The sequence below is a fragment of the Zootoca vivipara genome, chromosome 7, assembly GCF_965207765.1.
Source record: "Zootoca vivipara chromosome 7, rZooViv2.hap1.1, whole genome shotgun sequence".
NCBI classification, from domain to species: domain Eukaryota; kingdom Metazoa; phylum Chordata; class Lepidosauria; order Squamata; family Lacertidae; genus Zootoca; species Zootoca vivipara.
In genome coordinates this window covers 83,175,266-83,192,873 of record NC_142590.1, presented here as the reverse complement: position 1 = coordinate 83,192,873, position 17,608 = coordinate 83,175,266, and the positions used below count along the sequence as shown (strand labels likewise).

Sequence of the window (17,608 nt, the reverse complement as noted above, 5' to 3'; positions counted from 1 at the left end):
GGGGGGTTGAACTACAATTCTATGACTACACTGATTTAATTATAGGGAAAATTAGGTGCATGTTATCTACAATTGTAAGGGACGCGGGTGGCACTGTGGGTTAAACCACAGAGCCTAGGGCTTGCCGATCAGAAGGTCAGCGGTTTGAATCCCCGCGACAGGGTGAGCTCCCGTTGCTCGGTCCCTGCTCCTGCCAACCTAGCAGTTCGAAAGCACGTCAAAGTGCAAGTAGATAAATAGGTACCGCTACAGCGGGAAGGTAAAAGGCGTTTCCATGTGCTGCTCTGGTTCGCCAGAAGTGGCTTTGTCATGCTGGCCACATGACCTGGAAGCTGTACGCCGGCTCCCTCGGCCAATAACGCGAGATGAGCGCACAACCCCAGAGTCGGTTGCAACTGGACCTAATGGTCAGGGGTACCTTTACCTTTAATTGTATAGAGGCTGCAGAATACGGTTTTCTTGTGGCAGAATTTGGATTAGCTTTCGATTATTTATTTCATGCAGTCCTTCCAAGGAGCTCAACACACACCTAGCCCAAATGACTGCTTTTCGATGCCAGATTTCCTACAGGAGCCCCAAGGACTGCCTCTCCCTGTATGAACCAACCTGGACCCTGCAACCATCATTTGTGTGCCGCCTCCATGTGAGCTCTGGAAGGTGGCAACACATGAACGGGCCATTTCTGTGGTGGCTCCCCATTGCTGTTTGGTACACTCTGACCTGTGAATCTTTGCTGATGAAGAATTGTCGAAACAGGGCCTTGTCCTGATTTTTTACTGAAATTTATTTTTATTTGCCTACTATACTGGGATTGATTCCTATTTGAACTCTTCATCACACAAATAAAACCTTGGGAAGATATATTTGAAATCCATTTTTCGTCTGGCCCGAGTTCTTGCAATTTACTGTTTATTTCTGGACTTTACCAAGAACTCCAATTTCTACCGTATCTTCAGGCACCAAGATGTTTCCAGATCACCAGGCCTTGGGCTGATTAAACCATTTACACCTGGCTCTCCAAATGAAACGTAACATGAAAAAGCATTCTTTTTGTAGTAAACCAGTGTAGTAAACCAGATATTGAACACCCAGCAAACAATGGTAGTTGGCAGCATGGGCAAAAATATTCCTGCATTGCAAGGGATTGGACTAGATGACCCTTGGGACCCTTCCAACTCTACAATTCTATGGACTAAGGAAACAGGAGGGCATTTGTCAATTATCGCCCACACAAACACTGGGTGCCTGACACAGATGGGTTCTGTGCTGCAAGGGCACTGTCTGGTGCAGTTGCAAAAATGCTTTGATTCACTGCTCGGCCCAGGGTGGATTGATAAATTTAGCACTGTTGTTAATGCTCCGCCCGGAAATACATAAATAATTACGAAACTAAATCAAACGCATTCAGCCGCAAATTATTATTATTGCTGCACAGGCGGCATATATTTAAAAGAAACGCACACACACACACACACCGCAAATGCCGGGAGCAACACCTTATCCGTCACGGGGAAGCAATTCCTGGCCCCTTTAACTACAGTTCTCATGATTACTGTACCGGGGCGTGTGCGCGCTTTAAATGCATGGTGCGTAGGCAGATGTGTCTGTTTTCTATTGCTCCGCCCCGCCGTTTGCCAGGATCAAAAATGCCCATTGTCGGGTGTTTAGATCGAGAGGGACGTGCGGGTAAATTAACATGCAACGAGCCGTGCTGCGAAAAAACAAAGGAAAACCCAGACCTTAAGCCCTATAAAATGTGCCCATGCCAAGAAACCATGGTCTCTGTGTTACGCACTGGAGAGGCGCTTGGGCATTCCGGGTTTGTGTGTGTGTGTTTTTTAAACTTGCAAGTTGGGGAGGGGTCCCCGCGGATCATCTAGCTCTAGCCCAACCTCCTGCAATCCACGGGCTTGAATGAACTGGTGTCAGCCGAGATTTGATGGTGAGTCTGGCGGTGATGCCTCCCCCGATGAAAGCCCCGAGATGCGCAGGTGAACCTCCCGAGGGCGGCGGCGTTTAACTCTTCCTCCCTCCCTCGACGGCAGCTCTTATCAGATGGCCAACCCCTTGTTTCGTAACCCTGAGCGAACCAGTCGCGCGGGTTATAAGGCGCGAACTTCGCCTCAGCTCCTCCACCCAACCGGCCCCGCGCGTTTCCGGCTCCCACCGCGATCCGCAGCAGCCGTCTGGCCGGCCGGGGCGCAGCTTAAGTTCGACGGAGCAGGACGAGACGCAAAGAGCCGCCGTCGCCCCGAGGGACAGCCGAGCCGGGACCATGGCCGGGCGCTGCCTCCGCCTGGCGCTTGTCCTCCTGCTGCCGCTCCTCGACGCCAAGGCCGGGCGGAGTTGCTACAAGCCGAGGATTGCCAGGCCCTACGCCGTCCGGTAAGAGCGCCCTCGTCCCTGGGAGTGGCGGGGTGGGAGCATGGATGCGCATTAGCAGGGGAGGTGGCTTGAGCATGTGGGAAAGTGCATGGCCTTCGCTAAGCGTCCAGAATTGGGGGAGCTACTTCTCTCCTCCGGCGATTCCCTACAGGCAGGGAGCTGTTCGCTGCAGCCCGGGATCTCCGACGGCTCTCCTTTCTGCTGCGCCCAACGAACCGGCCGAGACCCCGCGTTGCCCGAGAGCCCTGCGGGGATTTGCTGGGTTCCCCGCGGAGTCCCCGGGATTCTGTTGCTGCTGCAGCTGGCGCGGTTTCCCGGACGCCGCTTGAGAAACAACCGGCCGGCAGCAGGCGAGCTGCAGCCGCGGCAGGAGCAGATCCCGGCGGCCCCCAGCTGGTGGTTCAAAGACCGCCCTTGGTCCGTGCAAGTTGGTGGCGCAGGCAGAAGCGGCGTGTTTGGACTCGGAACGGGGGCAGCTGGGCTGAGATTCTTCTGCTTGCCCCACAAGCACGGCCTTGGGGTGCGAGCCTACCTCGCAGGGCTGTTTGGAGGATGAAATTAAATTCTTGCAAGCCACCCTGAGCTGCAGAAGGAGGGTGCAAAGCTGAAATAGCACCCTATTTCCATGGGGGAAAGGCATGGCTTTGGTGGGTAATGTTTTTTGTTTGTTTGATTGTTTTTGCCTGGTGTTGCTCAGTGCGTGGAGCACATGCAGAAAGTCTCTGTTTTCTCCAGGCAGGGCTCAGAAAAATCCCTAGGTGAAACTTGAAACCCAGATGAAGCAATGATCTCACTGTATAAGGTAACTTTATAGAAAGCTGACATGCTGAGTCAGACCATTGGGCCACCAGTGTTGCCTGCACTGGCTGGCAGCAGCTCTCCAGTTGTTCAGACTGAGGTCTCTCCCAACCCTGGCTGGAAATGCCAGAGTGAATATGACCTGGCACCTGCATGTTCTGCCATGGCTCCTGTGTTTGGATATGGGAGAAAAAGGTTGCTATCCCCAGCCAGCTGGCCGGAGACATCATGCTGTCTGAGGCCAAGAAGATACTCGCCCAAGCACTGGCCACTCCAGAGGCCTACTGGATTGGAAGTTAACTCTTCTGTCTGCCTTGGGAGTGGGGGCAGGCAGTGTGTGTGTCCTCCACCCCACTCGAGGGCAGCAGACCAGAGGCTCATGCCTCCTGCAGAGAGGCAGGGCAGGGGGTTCAGGAGAAAATGCCAGGGGGCTCCCACTGCCCCCCCATTCCAGCATCTCCTTCCCAAGGTAGCCACCTCACTTTGCCCAAGGCAGTGACTCTCGGCCTTTTTGCCAGGGCAACCCACACATCCGAATTTACTTAGTGTGGTGATCCCATTGATTGTTTTTGTCCCACGAGTGTGGGGCTCAGCTTTGGGCTTAGTGGATTTTAACTGCCACAGTAGCTAAGTACCTTGATTTGAGACATCCAAGCATATTACGGCTGAGCATATTGCAGCGCTCTTGGCTCAACTGCGCTGGCTGTCCATTACTGTAGTTTCTGGGCCCAGTTTAAAGTGCTGGTTTTGACCTATAAAGCCTTAAAGGGCTCAGGACTGCAGTGCCTGGAGGACTGCCTCTCCCTATATAAACCCCATATGACGCTGCTTTCATCCTCTGAGGCCCTTCTATGCGTGCCTCCATATGAAGTCTGGAGGGTGGCAACACGAGAATGGGCCTTCTCTGTAGTGGCTCCCTGTTTGTGGAGTGCTCTTCCCAGAGAAATTGGTTTGGTGCCTTCATTATATATATTTTTGGCACCAGACGAAAGTGTTCCTCTTCGAATAGGCCTTGGGCTGATTAATATTCTACAGCCTTTTAAATGCATTTTTTAGGAAGGAGTGGGTGGGTATTGTTTTGTGGTTTTGCCTTACTTATTTACTTGTTTTTATACCGTATTTTATTCTGTGAACTGCCTTGAGATCTTATGGTGAAGGGCAATATATAAATCTAATAAAGAAACCAACAAAAATAAATAAATCCACTGAGCATATATGAGCACCTTGTGGCAAACCATCACCAGATCTCCCATCAGAGGCCAGTTCCTGAGGGTTAAAATGTAAGGCTTTGGCCTTTGCAATGTTCAGTTGCAAGTGTCATTAGAATACGCCAACAAAACAAAAGTTGTAAGAGGTACTAATCATACCAGTGAAGGATCAAAAACAGTAATTATTTTGGATTTAGTTATCAAGCCTGTTGCATAGGCTTCACAATCCACTCATGGCTTGCAGCCTGTAGCTGTGGTTCTCAAAGGGTGTGGCAGGAGAGGATTCAAGGACGGTCAACACATCTAAACATTTCGGTGTAGCATAGTAGAGTATCTAAATTATTATTTGTGGATATGCAACCAGAAACAGCATGCCTTTCTTCTTTGAGAGCATTGGCTGCTCTCCTGCAGAGCTCCATGGGATATTGTTGTGAACAGCAGAGATCAGAAAGGATGTGTTGATGAAGAAAGGTTTGTTTGTTTTTGGTCTCAAATTACACCTAATATAAATGGGATTACCTTGCAAAAGCAAGCTCACGCCTCTCCTTGAGTTTGTATGCATACTTAAGGAACATATGCAAGATGCTCCTTTATAATTATATTTTGGGGGAGTGGTTATTATTCCTATGGAGCTGTGTCATTTTATGCTTTCTGCATGTCCCACGATCATCTTATAAAGTTGTTGTGCTCTGTTATAAACCAAGCACTGCTAGGTGTTGTTTCGTTTTCGTTTTCCAATCTCGTCAATAAAAATTTTTTGGTGTGGCGCGAGCAAATTTTTGTTCTGAAAGTGTGGCCCAGAGAAAAACGTTTTGAGAACCACTGACCTGCAGGTTGGAAAATGCTGGCCTACGGGAAGGGGCAGTATTGAGCAGCAGAAACATTTATGAGTGCAGAAATACAGGCGTACTTTTCAGAGAGATGGCATTGGAGCCTCTGCTCCAGACTCCAGTGTGCTTGTGGGACGATGGGGGACAGGATTATTTCCCCCCTTTCAACACACCCTTATATTGTTTAGTCGTTTAGTCATGTCCGACTCTTCGTGACCCCATGGACCAGAGCACGCCCTGGCACTCCTGTCTTCCACTGCCTCCCGCAGTTTGGTCAGACTCATGTTCGTAGCTTCAAGAACACTGTCCAACCATCTCGTCCTCTGTCGTCCCCTTCTCCTAGTGCCCTCCATCTTTCCCAACATCAGGGTCTTTTCCAAGGATTCTTCTCTTCTCATGAGGTGGCCAAAGTATTGCCATAACACACACTTATGGCAAGGGTTAAATCAACTTGTATGTTTTGTGAGCATATCTAAAGGGGCTGTCACGTGAAAGGTGGAGCAAGCTTGTTTTCTCCTGCCTCAGATGATAGCATCTAAACCAATGGCTTCCAAGTTACAAGAAAGGAGATTCCGACTAAACAATCAGGAAGAACTCTTGGAGTTTCCTTCCTTGGAGGTTTTGAAGCAGAGGTTGGACGACCATCTGTCATGGATGCCTTTAGCTGAGATGCCAGCATTGCGGGGGGGGTTTGGACTAGATGACCCTCGGGGTCCCTTCCAACTTTTTCATTCTGTGGGAGAAGGAGTCCCTCCAGATTTAGTCCTGTGACTTATAAGGGAGTGGCAGGGGGACCTGCAACAATTCTAGTGCCTGCAGATCCCTTCCTGTTTCTTCGCATTTGCAAGTACTGTGGTGCCTTTTAAGTGGTTTTTTTCTGTGGTAACATAAAAAAATTCCTTCAGTAGCACCTTAAAGACCAACTAAGTTTTTATTTTGGTATGAGCTTTCGTGTGCATGCACACTTCTTCAGATACCTTCAGATCACCATTTTTCTGTGGTGATTTTGCAACAAGGCCCACTTTAAGCTGCACTTCTAGAGCTGATGTGGTCACCTGAGCACTCTGAAGAAATGTCAGCCTTGTGGCAATCACATGATCACCCGGGAAGAATTTCAAGGTCATTTGGCCTGGAGGAGTCATGCGATTGCCAAGCGAGAGAGGAGGCTGAACAAAGCCTTGTTGATTTGCTGATTAGATTGTTCCTCCGGGTTCAGATCCCCCAACTCACAAACTAAGCTCACACAAAGAATATTGGGGGCTGTAGGGACCCAGGTGGCGCTGTGGTTAAACCACTGAGCCTAGGGCTTGCTGATCAGAAGGTCGGCGGTTCGAATCCCTGTGACGGGGTGAGCTCCCGTTGCTTGGTCCCAGCTCCTGCCAACCTAGCAGTTCGAAAGCACGTCAAAATGCAAGTAGATAAATAGGAACCGCTACAGCGGGAAGGTAAACGGCGTTTCCATGTGCTGCTCTGGTTTGCGGCTTTGTCATGCTGGCCACATGACCTGGAAGCTATACGCCGGCTCTCTCGGCCAATAATGTGAGATGAGCGCGCAACCCCAGAGTCGGTCACGACTGGACTTAATGGTCAGGGGTCCCTTTACCTTTAGTTCTTTTAAAGGGTGCTGTGAATTGTCACTGGGACAGGCAATCTACAGTTCTCAGGATTTAGGGGAAGCCGTGTTCACACAGCCTCTCAGCCCACCTTACCTTGCGAGGTTGTAGTTCAGGGGTCAGCAAACTTTTTCAGCAGGGGGCCGGTCCACTGTCCCTCAGACCTTGTGGGGGGCCGGACTATATTTTGAAAAAAAAAAAAGAACGAATTCCTATGCCCCATAAATAACCCAGAGATACATTTTAAATAAAAGGACACATTCTACTCATGTAAAAACATGCTGATTCCTGGACCATCCGCGGGCCGGATTTAGAAGGGGATTGGGCCGCTTCCGGCTCCCCAGGCCTTAGTTTGGGAACCCCTGTTGTAGTTGATAAGAGCAAGGGGCAATATACTGGTATGTTGCCTTGATTTTCTCGGTAGGATATTTTCAGAAGAGAGAGAGTTTTTGACCTTTTTCCTCTCCAGGCATAGGCTAATTCACTTGCTTTCCCCCCTTCCAAACAGAACCTACCCTCGTCCTTATGAATATCTGGACATCTCAAAACTGCCCGAGAGCTGGGACTGGAGGAATATAAACGGAGTCAACTATGTGAGTGCCACACGCAACCAGCACATCCCACAGTATTGCGGATCCTGCTGGGCTCATGGCAGCACCAGCGCTTTAGCAGGTACGGAGGTGTAAGCTATTATTGCCCAGTAAGGCTTGCTTATCTGTCACTGTCGCTCATTTCCCCAGGGCTGGTCAACAGATACTGTTTTGAATTAGACCACTGCTTATCAATAGCTGTCCTGTTGATGGGAGTACAAAAAGAACACATGAGATTCCCATTATTGGCTCACACCATTTCCCCATCAAATCCAGTATTGCTGGCTCTAGTATTGTTGGACTAGAGGACTCTTGGGGTCACTTCCAACTGTACATTCTGTGAATCTTTTGCCCAGCCTGGGGCTCAAACCCGCAACCCTGAGATTAAGAGTCTCCTGCTTTACCAACTGAGCTATCCAAGAGTTTGTTGCTTCCTTGTTTAATCCCAGTCTCCCCTTCCCTTTCTCTCCTGTGTTCAGGTTTAGATTGTAATCTCTCTGGGGCAACGACCTGCCTTCTTATAATCTGTCTTGTGGTGTGCACATTGATGGCACTATACAAAAAGATAAAACTGTGTTAGGATTGAGTCTCCCAGTTTTCTTTTAAAAAAATTACTTTAACAGCAAGCCTACAAAGGGACGGGTTCTGAAGTGAGCCTGAGCAGCAATGGTGCTCCTAACCCCACTGTTTTCCCGAGCTTTCCCCCACCTGAAACTGCTTTTTAACCTGCTGGAAAGTTAACCTCTTCCCTTCTGTGATTCAATCTAAAGCCCACCCCTTGAATACTTTAAACTATTAAGAGATCCAGTGAAGGAGAAGAAGAAGAGTTTGGATTTGATATCCCGCTTTATCACTACCCGAAGGAGTCTCATAGCGGCTAACATTCTCCTTTCCCTCCCCCACAACAGACACCCTGTGAGGTGAGTGGGGCTGAGAGACTTCAAAGAAGTGTGACTAGCCCAAGGTCACCCAGCAGCTGCATGTGGAGGAGCGGAGACGCGAACCCGGTTCCCCAGATTACGAGTCTACCACTCTTAACCACTACACCACACTGGATCCCCTGTGTATTACGTGATCTGTGGCATGGAATGTGTTTCTCTTTGTTTTCCAGATCGCATCAATATCAAGAGGAAAGGCATTTGGCCTTCTGCCTATCTCTCAGTCCAGAATGTGATTGACTGTGCTGACGCTGGCGGCTGCAGCGGAGGGGATGACTTGCAGGTCTGGCGTTATGCTCACGAGCACGGCATCCCCGACGAGACCTGCAACAACTACCAAGCTAAAGACCAAGGTGTGTGAGATCCTTCCTGCATGAACCTGGCTGTAAAAGAGGTTCAAGCAACAGCATTCTTTTTATACCAGCCTTGCAAATCCAGACTTTACTAGCCTGCCACCCATTGCAATCCAAAGTGGGAAACTAGAGCTTGCCCTTGACCTTGAAACCAGGATTTTTTTTTATCCCTTCCCTCCACTTTGCTGGTTTTTAATGGTAATGTGTGCCTTAAATGTGATTTTTTACATTTATTTATTTTGGTTGTTAAATCTTCCAGAGTGACTTGTGTTACTTGGAAAGCAGGATGGAAAAAGATGCAAATAACTAAATAACTAGGCTGCACCAGCTCTCCTGCAGCAAAAATTCATCTCGTACTTTTAGCTGCGAGATCTCAGATGTCAACTGGAGGTGCTTGTTTTTGCAGACTGTGATAAGTTTAACCAGTGTGGAACGTGTGATACTTTTGGAAAATGCCATATGATAAAGAACTACACCCTCTGGAAAGTTGCTGATCATGGTACTGTCAGCGGGCGGGAAAAAATGATGGCGGAAATCTATGCAAGTGGTCCTATCAGGTAAAGCACTACAAGGTTGCATAAGAAGCATGGCCCATGGTCAAGGATGATGGGAGTTGTAGTCCATCAACAAATGGAGGACTACAGATTTCCCCACCTCTGTTCCTTGGGTGATATGGATGGTTGTATTCTTTAAAAAACCAATTATATGTGGAGATATATATATATATATATATATATATATATATATACCGTGTTTCCCCCTTTTTAAGGCGTAGTCATAAAATAAGCCATAGCAGCATTTCTAAGCATTTGAGAAATATAAACCGTACCCCGAAAATAAGCCATAGTGATAGGCGCTGTGTGGAAGAGAGCACTGAGCTCCCCGAGTCAGCAGCAGCAACGCCGGCCGCAGCAGTGTTTGCTGAGTCCTTTCTTGCTTTTGGGACTTGGTTACTGTGCTGGCTTGGGATGGTGTGTGTGCAATTGCTGTTGCTGCTTCGTGTTTTTCAGCTGGATTCTCTGGGTTCTAAGCACTTTCCCCCGTTTGTTTGCGAAGCAGCACTCGGCTGCAGCCCCTGCCTCTCCCGGCGGCTGCAGGAGGCTGCAGTTGATCGCTATCTCCTTTTCCATTTCTTTTGTCTTTGAGCACCCGGCCCCGCCCCCTCTCCCCTTCGTGGAATGAAGAACGGAGTTTTAGCAGCATTTCCTCATTATAAAAAAAAGGTCAGGAACTTTTACTTTAACCTCAAAAATGGGATATTTCCTCTCTCTAAAAACAACTCTGACCTGAACACCAATAAAACGGGGGTAGATCACCTCCAGTTTATAAATCCGCAAGTAGATCGCAGTCTCCTGGAAGTTGGGCTCTATACTTTGGCTGATTGCAAGCCTTTGCATCTTTAAAAAACAAAAACCATGCGCTTCTCAGTCTTAATTTTCCTTTAATTCATCCCCCTATACCCTCCTCCAACCATTGCCTCCTTCCATTCCTTACCCCCCTCCCTCTCTCCCCACTTCCCTCACTCCTGTGCGATCTCATTGCTTTTTCTGTTGTGTTGTCTATTTTATATTTAATATTATTACCCTTTATGATGTTATTTTTTCCCTTGCGATAATTATTTATTTTTTATCTTTAACTTTCCTTTCCATATTTTTCCATATATAACTCAACACTTTCAAATTCATTCTTAACTCTTTGGATAGAGTGCCCCCCCCATTATTGTTGTTAATTTTACAATTCCTGGATTTTTTATGGAACCGAACAGCTTGGGTGCTTCAGAATGTGCCTTCTGTTGCTACAGGGCTATGGGGCTTCACTATTTGACCCCCCCCCCCAGGTTGGGATTTTTAAAGTAGCTCTGTGGGTCCCAGGGCGCAGAATCACCCACGAACCTTTCCTTTGTCTAAACAGACCTCTTCCCCCCTGACTTTGGAAGGCTGTGCTTCAAGGGTGATACCAGGGGTTTTTTAAGACCTGCGCCTCTTAAGGATTGTTACGGTCCATAACTTCCATTGCTTTCTACAGGGTTGGGGGTTTAAAGCACTGCCACCCGCACCCCACCCTGCAGGCGCTCGGAACTGGCAGCGCCAACAACGCGCCCAGCAGCGCGCAGAAGAGAGCACCGAGCATCCTGAGCCAGTGGGTCCCAGTAGTACCAGCACTTTTTTTAAAAAAAGACACCCCCTGAAAATAAGCCACTGTGTGTTTTTTTGAGGGAAAAAAGTTATAAGACGGTGTCTTAAAAAAGGGGAAACACGGTATATATATATATATATAATCCAGTAGCACCTTAGAGACCAACTAAGTTTGTTATTGGTACCTGACTGTTAAAAACTGCAATTAGAAGTTATATGGCAACAGAACAAAGTAATTTAAAAACACAGACCAGATTTATTTTTATTTAATGAAGTAAAAATGGCAGTATAGATTCTAGCAAGTGCTGCGGAAAAAACCCCTACGCTTTCTAAAATAGCTCTCTTAATTTAAGATAATCGAATTCAGGCCTAAATTAGGGAAGCAAAACTGCCTGAAATAAATCTGTTTTTAAAATCTACTTAAGAATTTGCTTAGATGCCAATCTTAGCCTCCCACCTGTGGTGGGAAGGAAGTTCTGTACTGGACTATGAAAATAATGTAATTCAGCCCCCCTACTGGGTGCCCTCTAGATGTTTTGAATTATAATTCCTTTCACCCCACTGGCTGGAGCTGATGAAAGTTGCCATCCGAAACACCTGATGGGTATTGAGCTTGGAGAAGGCTGATGTAATAAGCAAAAAGGATATTTCTTTAGTGACCCGGTTTGGTTGAACCTCCTGTTCCAGTAAACTATGGACGTATTCCCATGTGCAGAATAGCTTCCAAAATTACAATTTAATGCTTGGAAGAATCTTACTAAATGAGTAGGACTTCAGTCCTGTTTGCATTTACCTGGGAGTAGGCCCCATTGAACTTCACAGGACTTGCATCTGAACAGACATTTACACACTGCGTTGTAAGCTTCACTCTGTTTAACGTGCCCATTAAATGTGTTTAATGTGTGCCTTTTGGCAGATTTCTGTTTATGAGCTTACTTGGTTATTGCAGTTGCAATTAGACTAGCAACAACTTCTCCATGCCTTCTTTGTGACTGGTCTTTTAAAAACCAAATGTTTTCTCTTAAACTGCAATGACCTCTATTCTGTCTGAAAGTCTCTAGCAGACCTTTTGAGAGTCCCTCCCCATGATGTTAGCAAGCCCTACTAAACTCAATAGGATAGACACTGGAGTATATTTGTATAGGATTGTACTGTTCATCCTATGAAAGCGCCAATTTGTCTCATGCCTGACGCCCAAACCAGTCTTTGCTCAGACCGTGCACCATTTTGCTCAACATTTTCCTGGAAGCCACGTTGTTTGTTTAAAAAAGCCAGACTGAAAACTGTTGACCCTTGCCAGGTTTTTACCCAAAGTGGCTATTCAAAAGCTGTTGGTTTCCATTAGCATTTTTAATTGGATGTAATTTAATTTAAACAGCTGTGGGATCATGGCCAGCCCGAAGCTGCACAATTACACTGGAGGACTTTATGCTGAATATCATGTGCTGCCTTCTCTAAACCATGTCGTTTCTGTCGCTGGCTGGGGTGTCGAGAACGGAACCGAGTATTGGGTTGTCCGGAACTCTTGGGGCGAGCCATGGGTAAGCAGGAGATGAAGACAGCAAGCAACATCTCTCCACAAATAGAGGTTGGAGAGTCCTATGGACAGGGCCTTCTCAGTGATGGCTACTCTGATGAGTCAGGTTGGAGTGAAGGATGGCTTTGATCCCCTAAGTCAAGGATAAGAAACCCTTCTGTGTGGCCCTCAAATCCCTGGGATAGCTCAGTCAATAGAGCAGGAGACTTTAAATCTCAGGGTTGTGGGTTCAAATTCGACATTGAGCAAAAAGATTCTCACATTGCAGGGGGTTGGGACTAGATGACCCTTGTGGGTCCCTTCCTACTCTGCAGTTCTGATTCTGTGAAATGTGTCCTTGAACTCTGACCTTTGCTTCTTGCTTGCTTGGAGGATAGAGGGAGGCAGGCTTGGAAACTAGCCTCTTGCTACACAAAAGCAAAATTTGCATTCATTGCTCTGCCCACTTTTGCATCTAGCCATGCCCACCCGTAGCTCATGGCCCTTGAAATGTTTGCTAGAGAGGAATGTGGCCATTGGGGGGGGGAGTTCCCTGTCCTAAGTAATAAAAAGAGTAAGAATGTGGAAGAAGGTTGGACAGAGCAAGTCTCTCACCTTCCATATATTATAGTTGTGGCGCCCCCAGGGCTCTGTGCCCAGTGCGACCGAACCGCTTGTGTTCCCCTAAATCAGAGGTTTTCAACCTTTTTGGGTCTGCGGCTCCCTTGACCAACTACAGTCTTTCTATGGCACCCCTGTGGAGCTCAGGAGCCCAGTTCTGTCACCCATTGCCTACAGAGCTGGCAGCCTCTCCACCCTTTTCAAACACCCTTGAGTATACCCCTCAACCTCCTCTCCTCTCCCCTCTCCTTGGGAGTCCTTCGGGCAGCCACTGCCGCTGCCCCTGGTCTCTTAAGCTGCTCCAAAGAAAGGTGGGAAGCACCCCCTGGCCAGCCCCAGAGGCACCATTTGCCTGGGGAGCTTGTAGCCGGGGCTGCTGCAACAAACAGCTATGCAAGCCTTTGGGAGGCAGAGATACTAGAGAGCATCAGAGGAGGGAGAGAAGGAAAGAAGCCAGGGTTGCCCACACACCCCTGACCATCATTCAAGGCACCCCTGTTGAAAACCACTGCCCTAAATCTGTCTTTGTCCAGCGCTTCAGACAAGGATTCCTTCTCTACTTGGGAGATGCTGGGGATTGAATCTGGGACCTTTTAGATGCAAAGCAGATACTTTGCCAATGAGTAGTCAGTCAAAATAGATTCTTTTGATTCTTAAAAGTTGCAATTCCTTCTACACCCTGTATCTACAGCTGAGCAAGGGGAGATGCTCCGGACTGATGTACAGGAAAACTGGGAACTCCCCCCCTCCTACTTTGCATGAGAAGAACTGCTTTTGTTTTCACACAGGGCACTACTGGATTCAAGCTTATAATTGCAATAATCTCTCTACCAAGGATACAGGCCAATGTTCTCCTGAGCTCTGGAGCAGGAAATAGACATACACTCCTGCAGATCACACCCTAAGTTAGCAATAACAAATACCCAACCAACCAGATCAATGTGTTCTGTGGCTGGAGATGGCAGGGGCCCGTGATCCAGAGACTTGTGATTTCTGCTGCTTGTTAAGATCTCTTGTCCTGTACACGGACATGACAGATCTGGAAATACAATCTGTTGCTGCCCATGAAGTTACCTGTAGGTGTTTCTGACATGAGTTGTGCAATGAGCATTTTCAGGGCAGCACCGTAAGGTGAAGTGTTAGCTGAACATGAAGTTGTCCTGATATACCTGTGTACTGATGCAAATTTATCTCTTTACAGGGTGAGAAGGGCTGGCTTAGAATTGTAACAAGTGCATATAAAGGGGGGAAAGGAGCATCCTACAACCTTGGCGTTGAAGAGGAATGTGCTTTCGGAGACCCAATTCTTCCTTAACTCTGTGCTGGAGGAGGATTTGGAAACACATGTTCAGAAGGCAAGGACTATCCCAGCCCACTGCTTCGCAAAGGGATGAGTTAATATTCTGCAGCGCCCATTAATCATGGAACGGTGAACCTTTATTCTTTCCTCAACTAAACCTTTCTCTTAAAATAATTCAATGTTGTTTATGAAATGACCCAAAGAATGACAGGCACTGATTGCACTGAGAGAAGCAAAGCAAACAGCTTTTAATACTTTTGCATATGGAAATTACCGTAAATTCCGGCGTATAAGACGACTGGGCGTATAAGACGACCCCCAACTTGTCCAGTTAAAATATAGAGTTTGGGATACACTCGCCGTATAAGAAATACGACCTGGCGTATAAGATGACCCCTGACTTTTGAGAAGATTTTCCTGGGTTAAAAAGTAGTCTTGTAGTTAATTTTTATCGTAATTATACTGTAATGCTGGGGAGCAGAGCTCTTAAATAACTTGAAATTAAATTCTGTATGAAATTATGCAGGTCATAAATTTCTCACTGTACAGGCATAGTGAAGAGGATAAGATGATTTGAGTCAGAAAAGCTTGGAAACGTGAGTGCCTCCTTGCTTTCTAAAGGGCTAAGCTTTCTTGCTGACAGTCTTAAAGAGCGGTTCAGTAGCAATGATGGTACTGTATTACAGAACCAGCTGTTATGTGACAAGCTATTGATGGTCCTCCTTTCAGTCTTGCCCAAAAGTGGGCAGCCTGTGAGCTTCCAATAGGTTGTTGGGTCTGCAACCCCCCCCCCCCCCAATAATCCCAGATCATTCGGGCTGATGGAAATTATGGTCTCCCATCCCTGGTCAAGCTCAGGATTTGCACTCATCCATCTACATGCTGCTGAACTGGCTGGTAAGCATTAAGGAGCAGGTCTCCTAGTGCTTCCTAGCAGTATCAGCTCATATTTTGAACACATGGCATTCTTGTTATTACCCCACATTGAACTGACCTATCTCCTCTCCCCTGGAGCTGGGTGTGGCTTTTAAGGCTGCTTAGTGCAGGGCCACAGCTACTTATCTTGCCTTCTGCATTCTCTTTCTCATAAGGTGCAGATCAGATCAGAATCCACTAGCTGACTACGGAGCAGTAGGCCAACACTCCTTGTGAGATTACAGCTGAGTGTTGCCTCCACCAGCCCATCCCGTTCCCCTGGGCTTCTGGCACGCACTGTTTCAAGTAAGGGCAAAACAGTGGCTGCAAGCTATTTCTGCACAAGCCCCCCAGGGTGTCAGGGGAAGGCAGGCTGTGTGATTTTGTTAACCTATTACCAAGCTCAGCCATGCCACCAGCCTGTTTTTGCTCCATATTGGGCACGGCACAAACAAGGGTTGCCCAAGTACCTTGTAGGCTAGAATTCACAGCTAATACAGGCTGAGTTTGGTGGCTCATAAGCTAAACAGCCTTAAGCTTTGGGTATTCAGATCCCTTCTGGATTGTAGCACACAACCTGTGAGAGAGATTTGTCTATTTTCTGTACTTGATGAGAAAAACACACACATCTACATCAGCCTTTTTTTCTGGTTCAGTAGCTAAGTTTCCTCCACCACCTAAGTGTCATGATTACACAGTATTTATATTTAAAATATTCCTTAACCACCCTCCAGGGCAGTGCACGGAAGTGTGAATGAAATTTATACGCAACATATCAGTACAATACCATTTAAAGCCAACAAGCAAAACCCACAAAACTTTGGAAAGATAATACATTTCCCCAAAGCATCTACTGTGTCTGGGACAGTAATACCTTTAAAGAAACTCATGCAACATTATTTAATCAAAAATGAATTTAATAAAAAATATAACTTAACCTACTTTGTGTCGTTTTCCCTCTTACAGGTACAAGAAAAATTAGTGCTGTTTTGATTTTGATGCACTCAGGAAACTTTAACAAGACCCATTTTTACACAGTAATGAAGCTTATTGGTTAAGGTTGAGATTTCCCCTCCAATAAGGCCAGTGATTCTTCACCAGGGTCCGGCGATAGCATGTAAACACTGTGATGCACAAGTAAGCTCTGCCAATATTGTGTATCATTTATATATGAAGAAAGGGCTTTGCAAATGTCTTCTGGAATGCAGTAGGAACCAGCAATACTGCAGCTACCTGGCAACTAAGTGGCTCAACACTACCATGACTTTCAGTACGAGACGCACACAAAGACATTTATAACTTTGGGGGGGGGGACAAGTAAGTTTGTGAATCGGGTGCAGAACCTGTGGCCCTTCAGATCTGGACCCCAACTCCCATCAGCCCCAGCCAGCAAGGCCAAAGGTAACAGATGGGATTTTTACTCTAGCATCCTCTGGCAGTCAGCAGGTTGCCTATTTCTCGTTTATCTGATTGTCAAGGATCAAAGTGTGTGTGAGAGGTATTCACACACTACCCTTCTAGGCACAACTATCGCTTGTGCATAAGGGTGTGGGAAGGAATCATTGCCTGTTGGAAATTATTAGCCCTATATGCTGCAAGAGGAAGAATGCATTCCCCCCAGGGAACTAAGGCTAGGACCACTAGTGCTAGCTTTCCCCTCACATACATTCAATTCTGCTACACAAACAGCACAGGTCCTATACTCTGCCCTTCCTGATGCTCCAAGGTTTGGGGGCTGGGAAACGCAATTAATTTCAGCTAAACTCTGTCCTAGTTTCAACATTTTGGAAGCCCAGCAGTGTGAAACTCCAAGTCCACCTAAAACAGCAACCAACAAACTGCTCTTTCTCCCAAGTTCTTTGATGCCATTTGCATTATGTCACTCTGCAGTTCATCCACAGCAACTGGGTGTCTCTTGCTGGTTCAGTTGACCATGATGAAGTTCGATTTACAGTGAGCTTTAAAGAAAACAGATGAAACAAGACATGATGACCGACATGGCTCAATTTTTTTAAATCAATTCACACAAAATGGGTACAGTGGTGCCTCGCTTAACGAAAGGTTTTTTCTAGCGGAGGTTGCCTCGCTAGACGAATTCGTTTTATGAAAAATTCGTCTAGCGAATCGCGGTTTCCCATAGGAATGCATTGAAATTCAATTAATGCATTCCTATGGGATTCGCTAGACGAATTTTTCGTTATAAGAAAAGACCTGTGGAACGAATTAAATTTGTCTAGCGAGGCACCACTGCACTGATTTATTCAGTATCATTCATTCATAGGCCAATCTCTCCTTGCAAAACAGCCCTCCAAACCCCCAGCATCTCTGCTACCCACTCAATACACCGATAAGCAGGAGGTTCTCGTGTGTTACCAAAATATATGCCACAAATCATTAACTTGGCTT

General features: G+C 46.9%; 2 protein-coding genes across 3 annotated transcripts in view; one reads left to right on the top strand and one right to left on the bottom strand.

Moving 5' to 3' along the window:
• Positions 1-1,666: 1,666 nt before the first annotated feature.
• On the top strand, positions 1,667-16,139 carry LOC118088574 (cathepsin Z). Of its 2 annotated transcripts, XM_088674685.1 has the most exons (7): positions 2,107-2,385; positions 7,343-7,506; positions 8,536-8,715; positions 9,122-9,272; positions 12,229-12,391; positions 14,189-14,342; positions 15,379-15,515. In XM_088674685.1, exons 1-6 carry the CDS (start codon positions 2,276-2,278, stop codon positions 14,300-14,302), a joined length of 882 nt encoding a protein of 293 aa, XP_088530811.1. In that variant the 5' UTR covers positions 2,107-2,275; the 3' UTR covers positions 14,303-14,342; positions 15,379-15,515. The 2 variants fall into 2 exon arrangements, with proteins under 2 accessions (XP_034978275.1, XP_088530811.1); XM_035122384.3 differs by having other exon boundaries at positions 1,667-2,385; positions 14,189-16,139.
• The window catches only part of NELFCD (negative elongation factor complex member C/D), an 18,534-nt gene continuing 17,027 nt past the window's right edge, over positions 16,102-17,608 (bottom strand). The window contains exon 15 of the mRNA XM_035122383.3: positions 16,102-17,160. Coding sequence (XP_034978274.1) covers positions 17,126-17,160 — 35 coding nt within the window. The 3' untranslated portion in view covers positions 16,102-17,125. The remainder of the gene's footprint in view (positions 17,161-17,608) is intronic.

Excerpts from the sequence above, each read along its gene's own strand:
- LOC118088574 (XM_035122384.3), top strand. The coding sequence starts at position 2,276 with ATGGCCGGGCGCTGCCTCCGCCTGGCGCTTGTCCTCCTGCTGCCGCTC. Across the intron at positions 8,716-9,121 it reads CTACCAAGCTAAAGACCAAG|ACTGTGATAAGTTTAACCAG; the intron begins GTGTGTGAGATC and ends TTGTTTTTGCAG. Across the intron at positions 9,273-12,228 it reads TATGCAAGTGGTCCTATCAG|CTGTGGGATCATGGCCAGCC; the intron begins GTAAAGCACTAC and ends TAATTTAAACAG.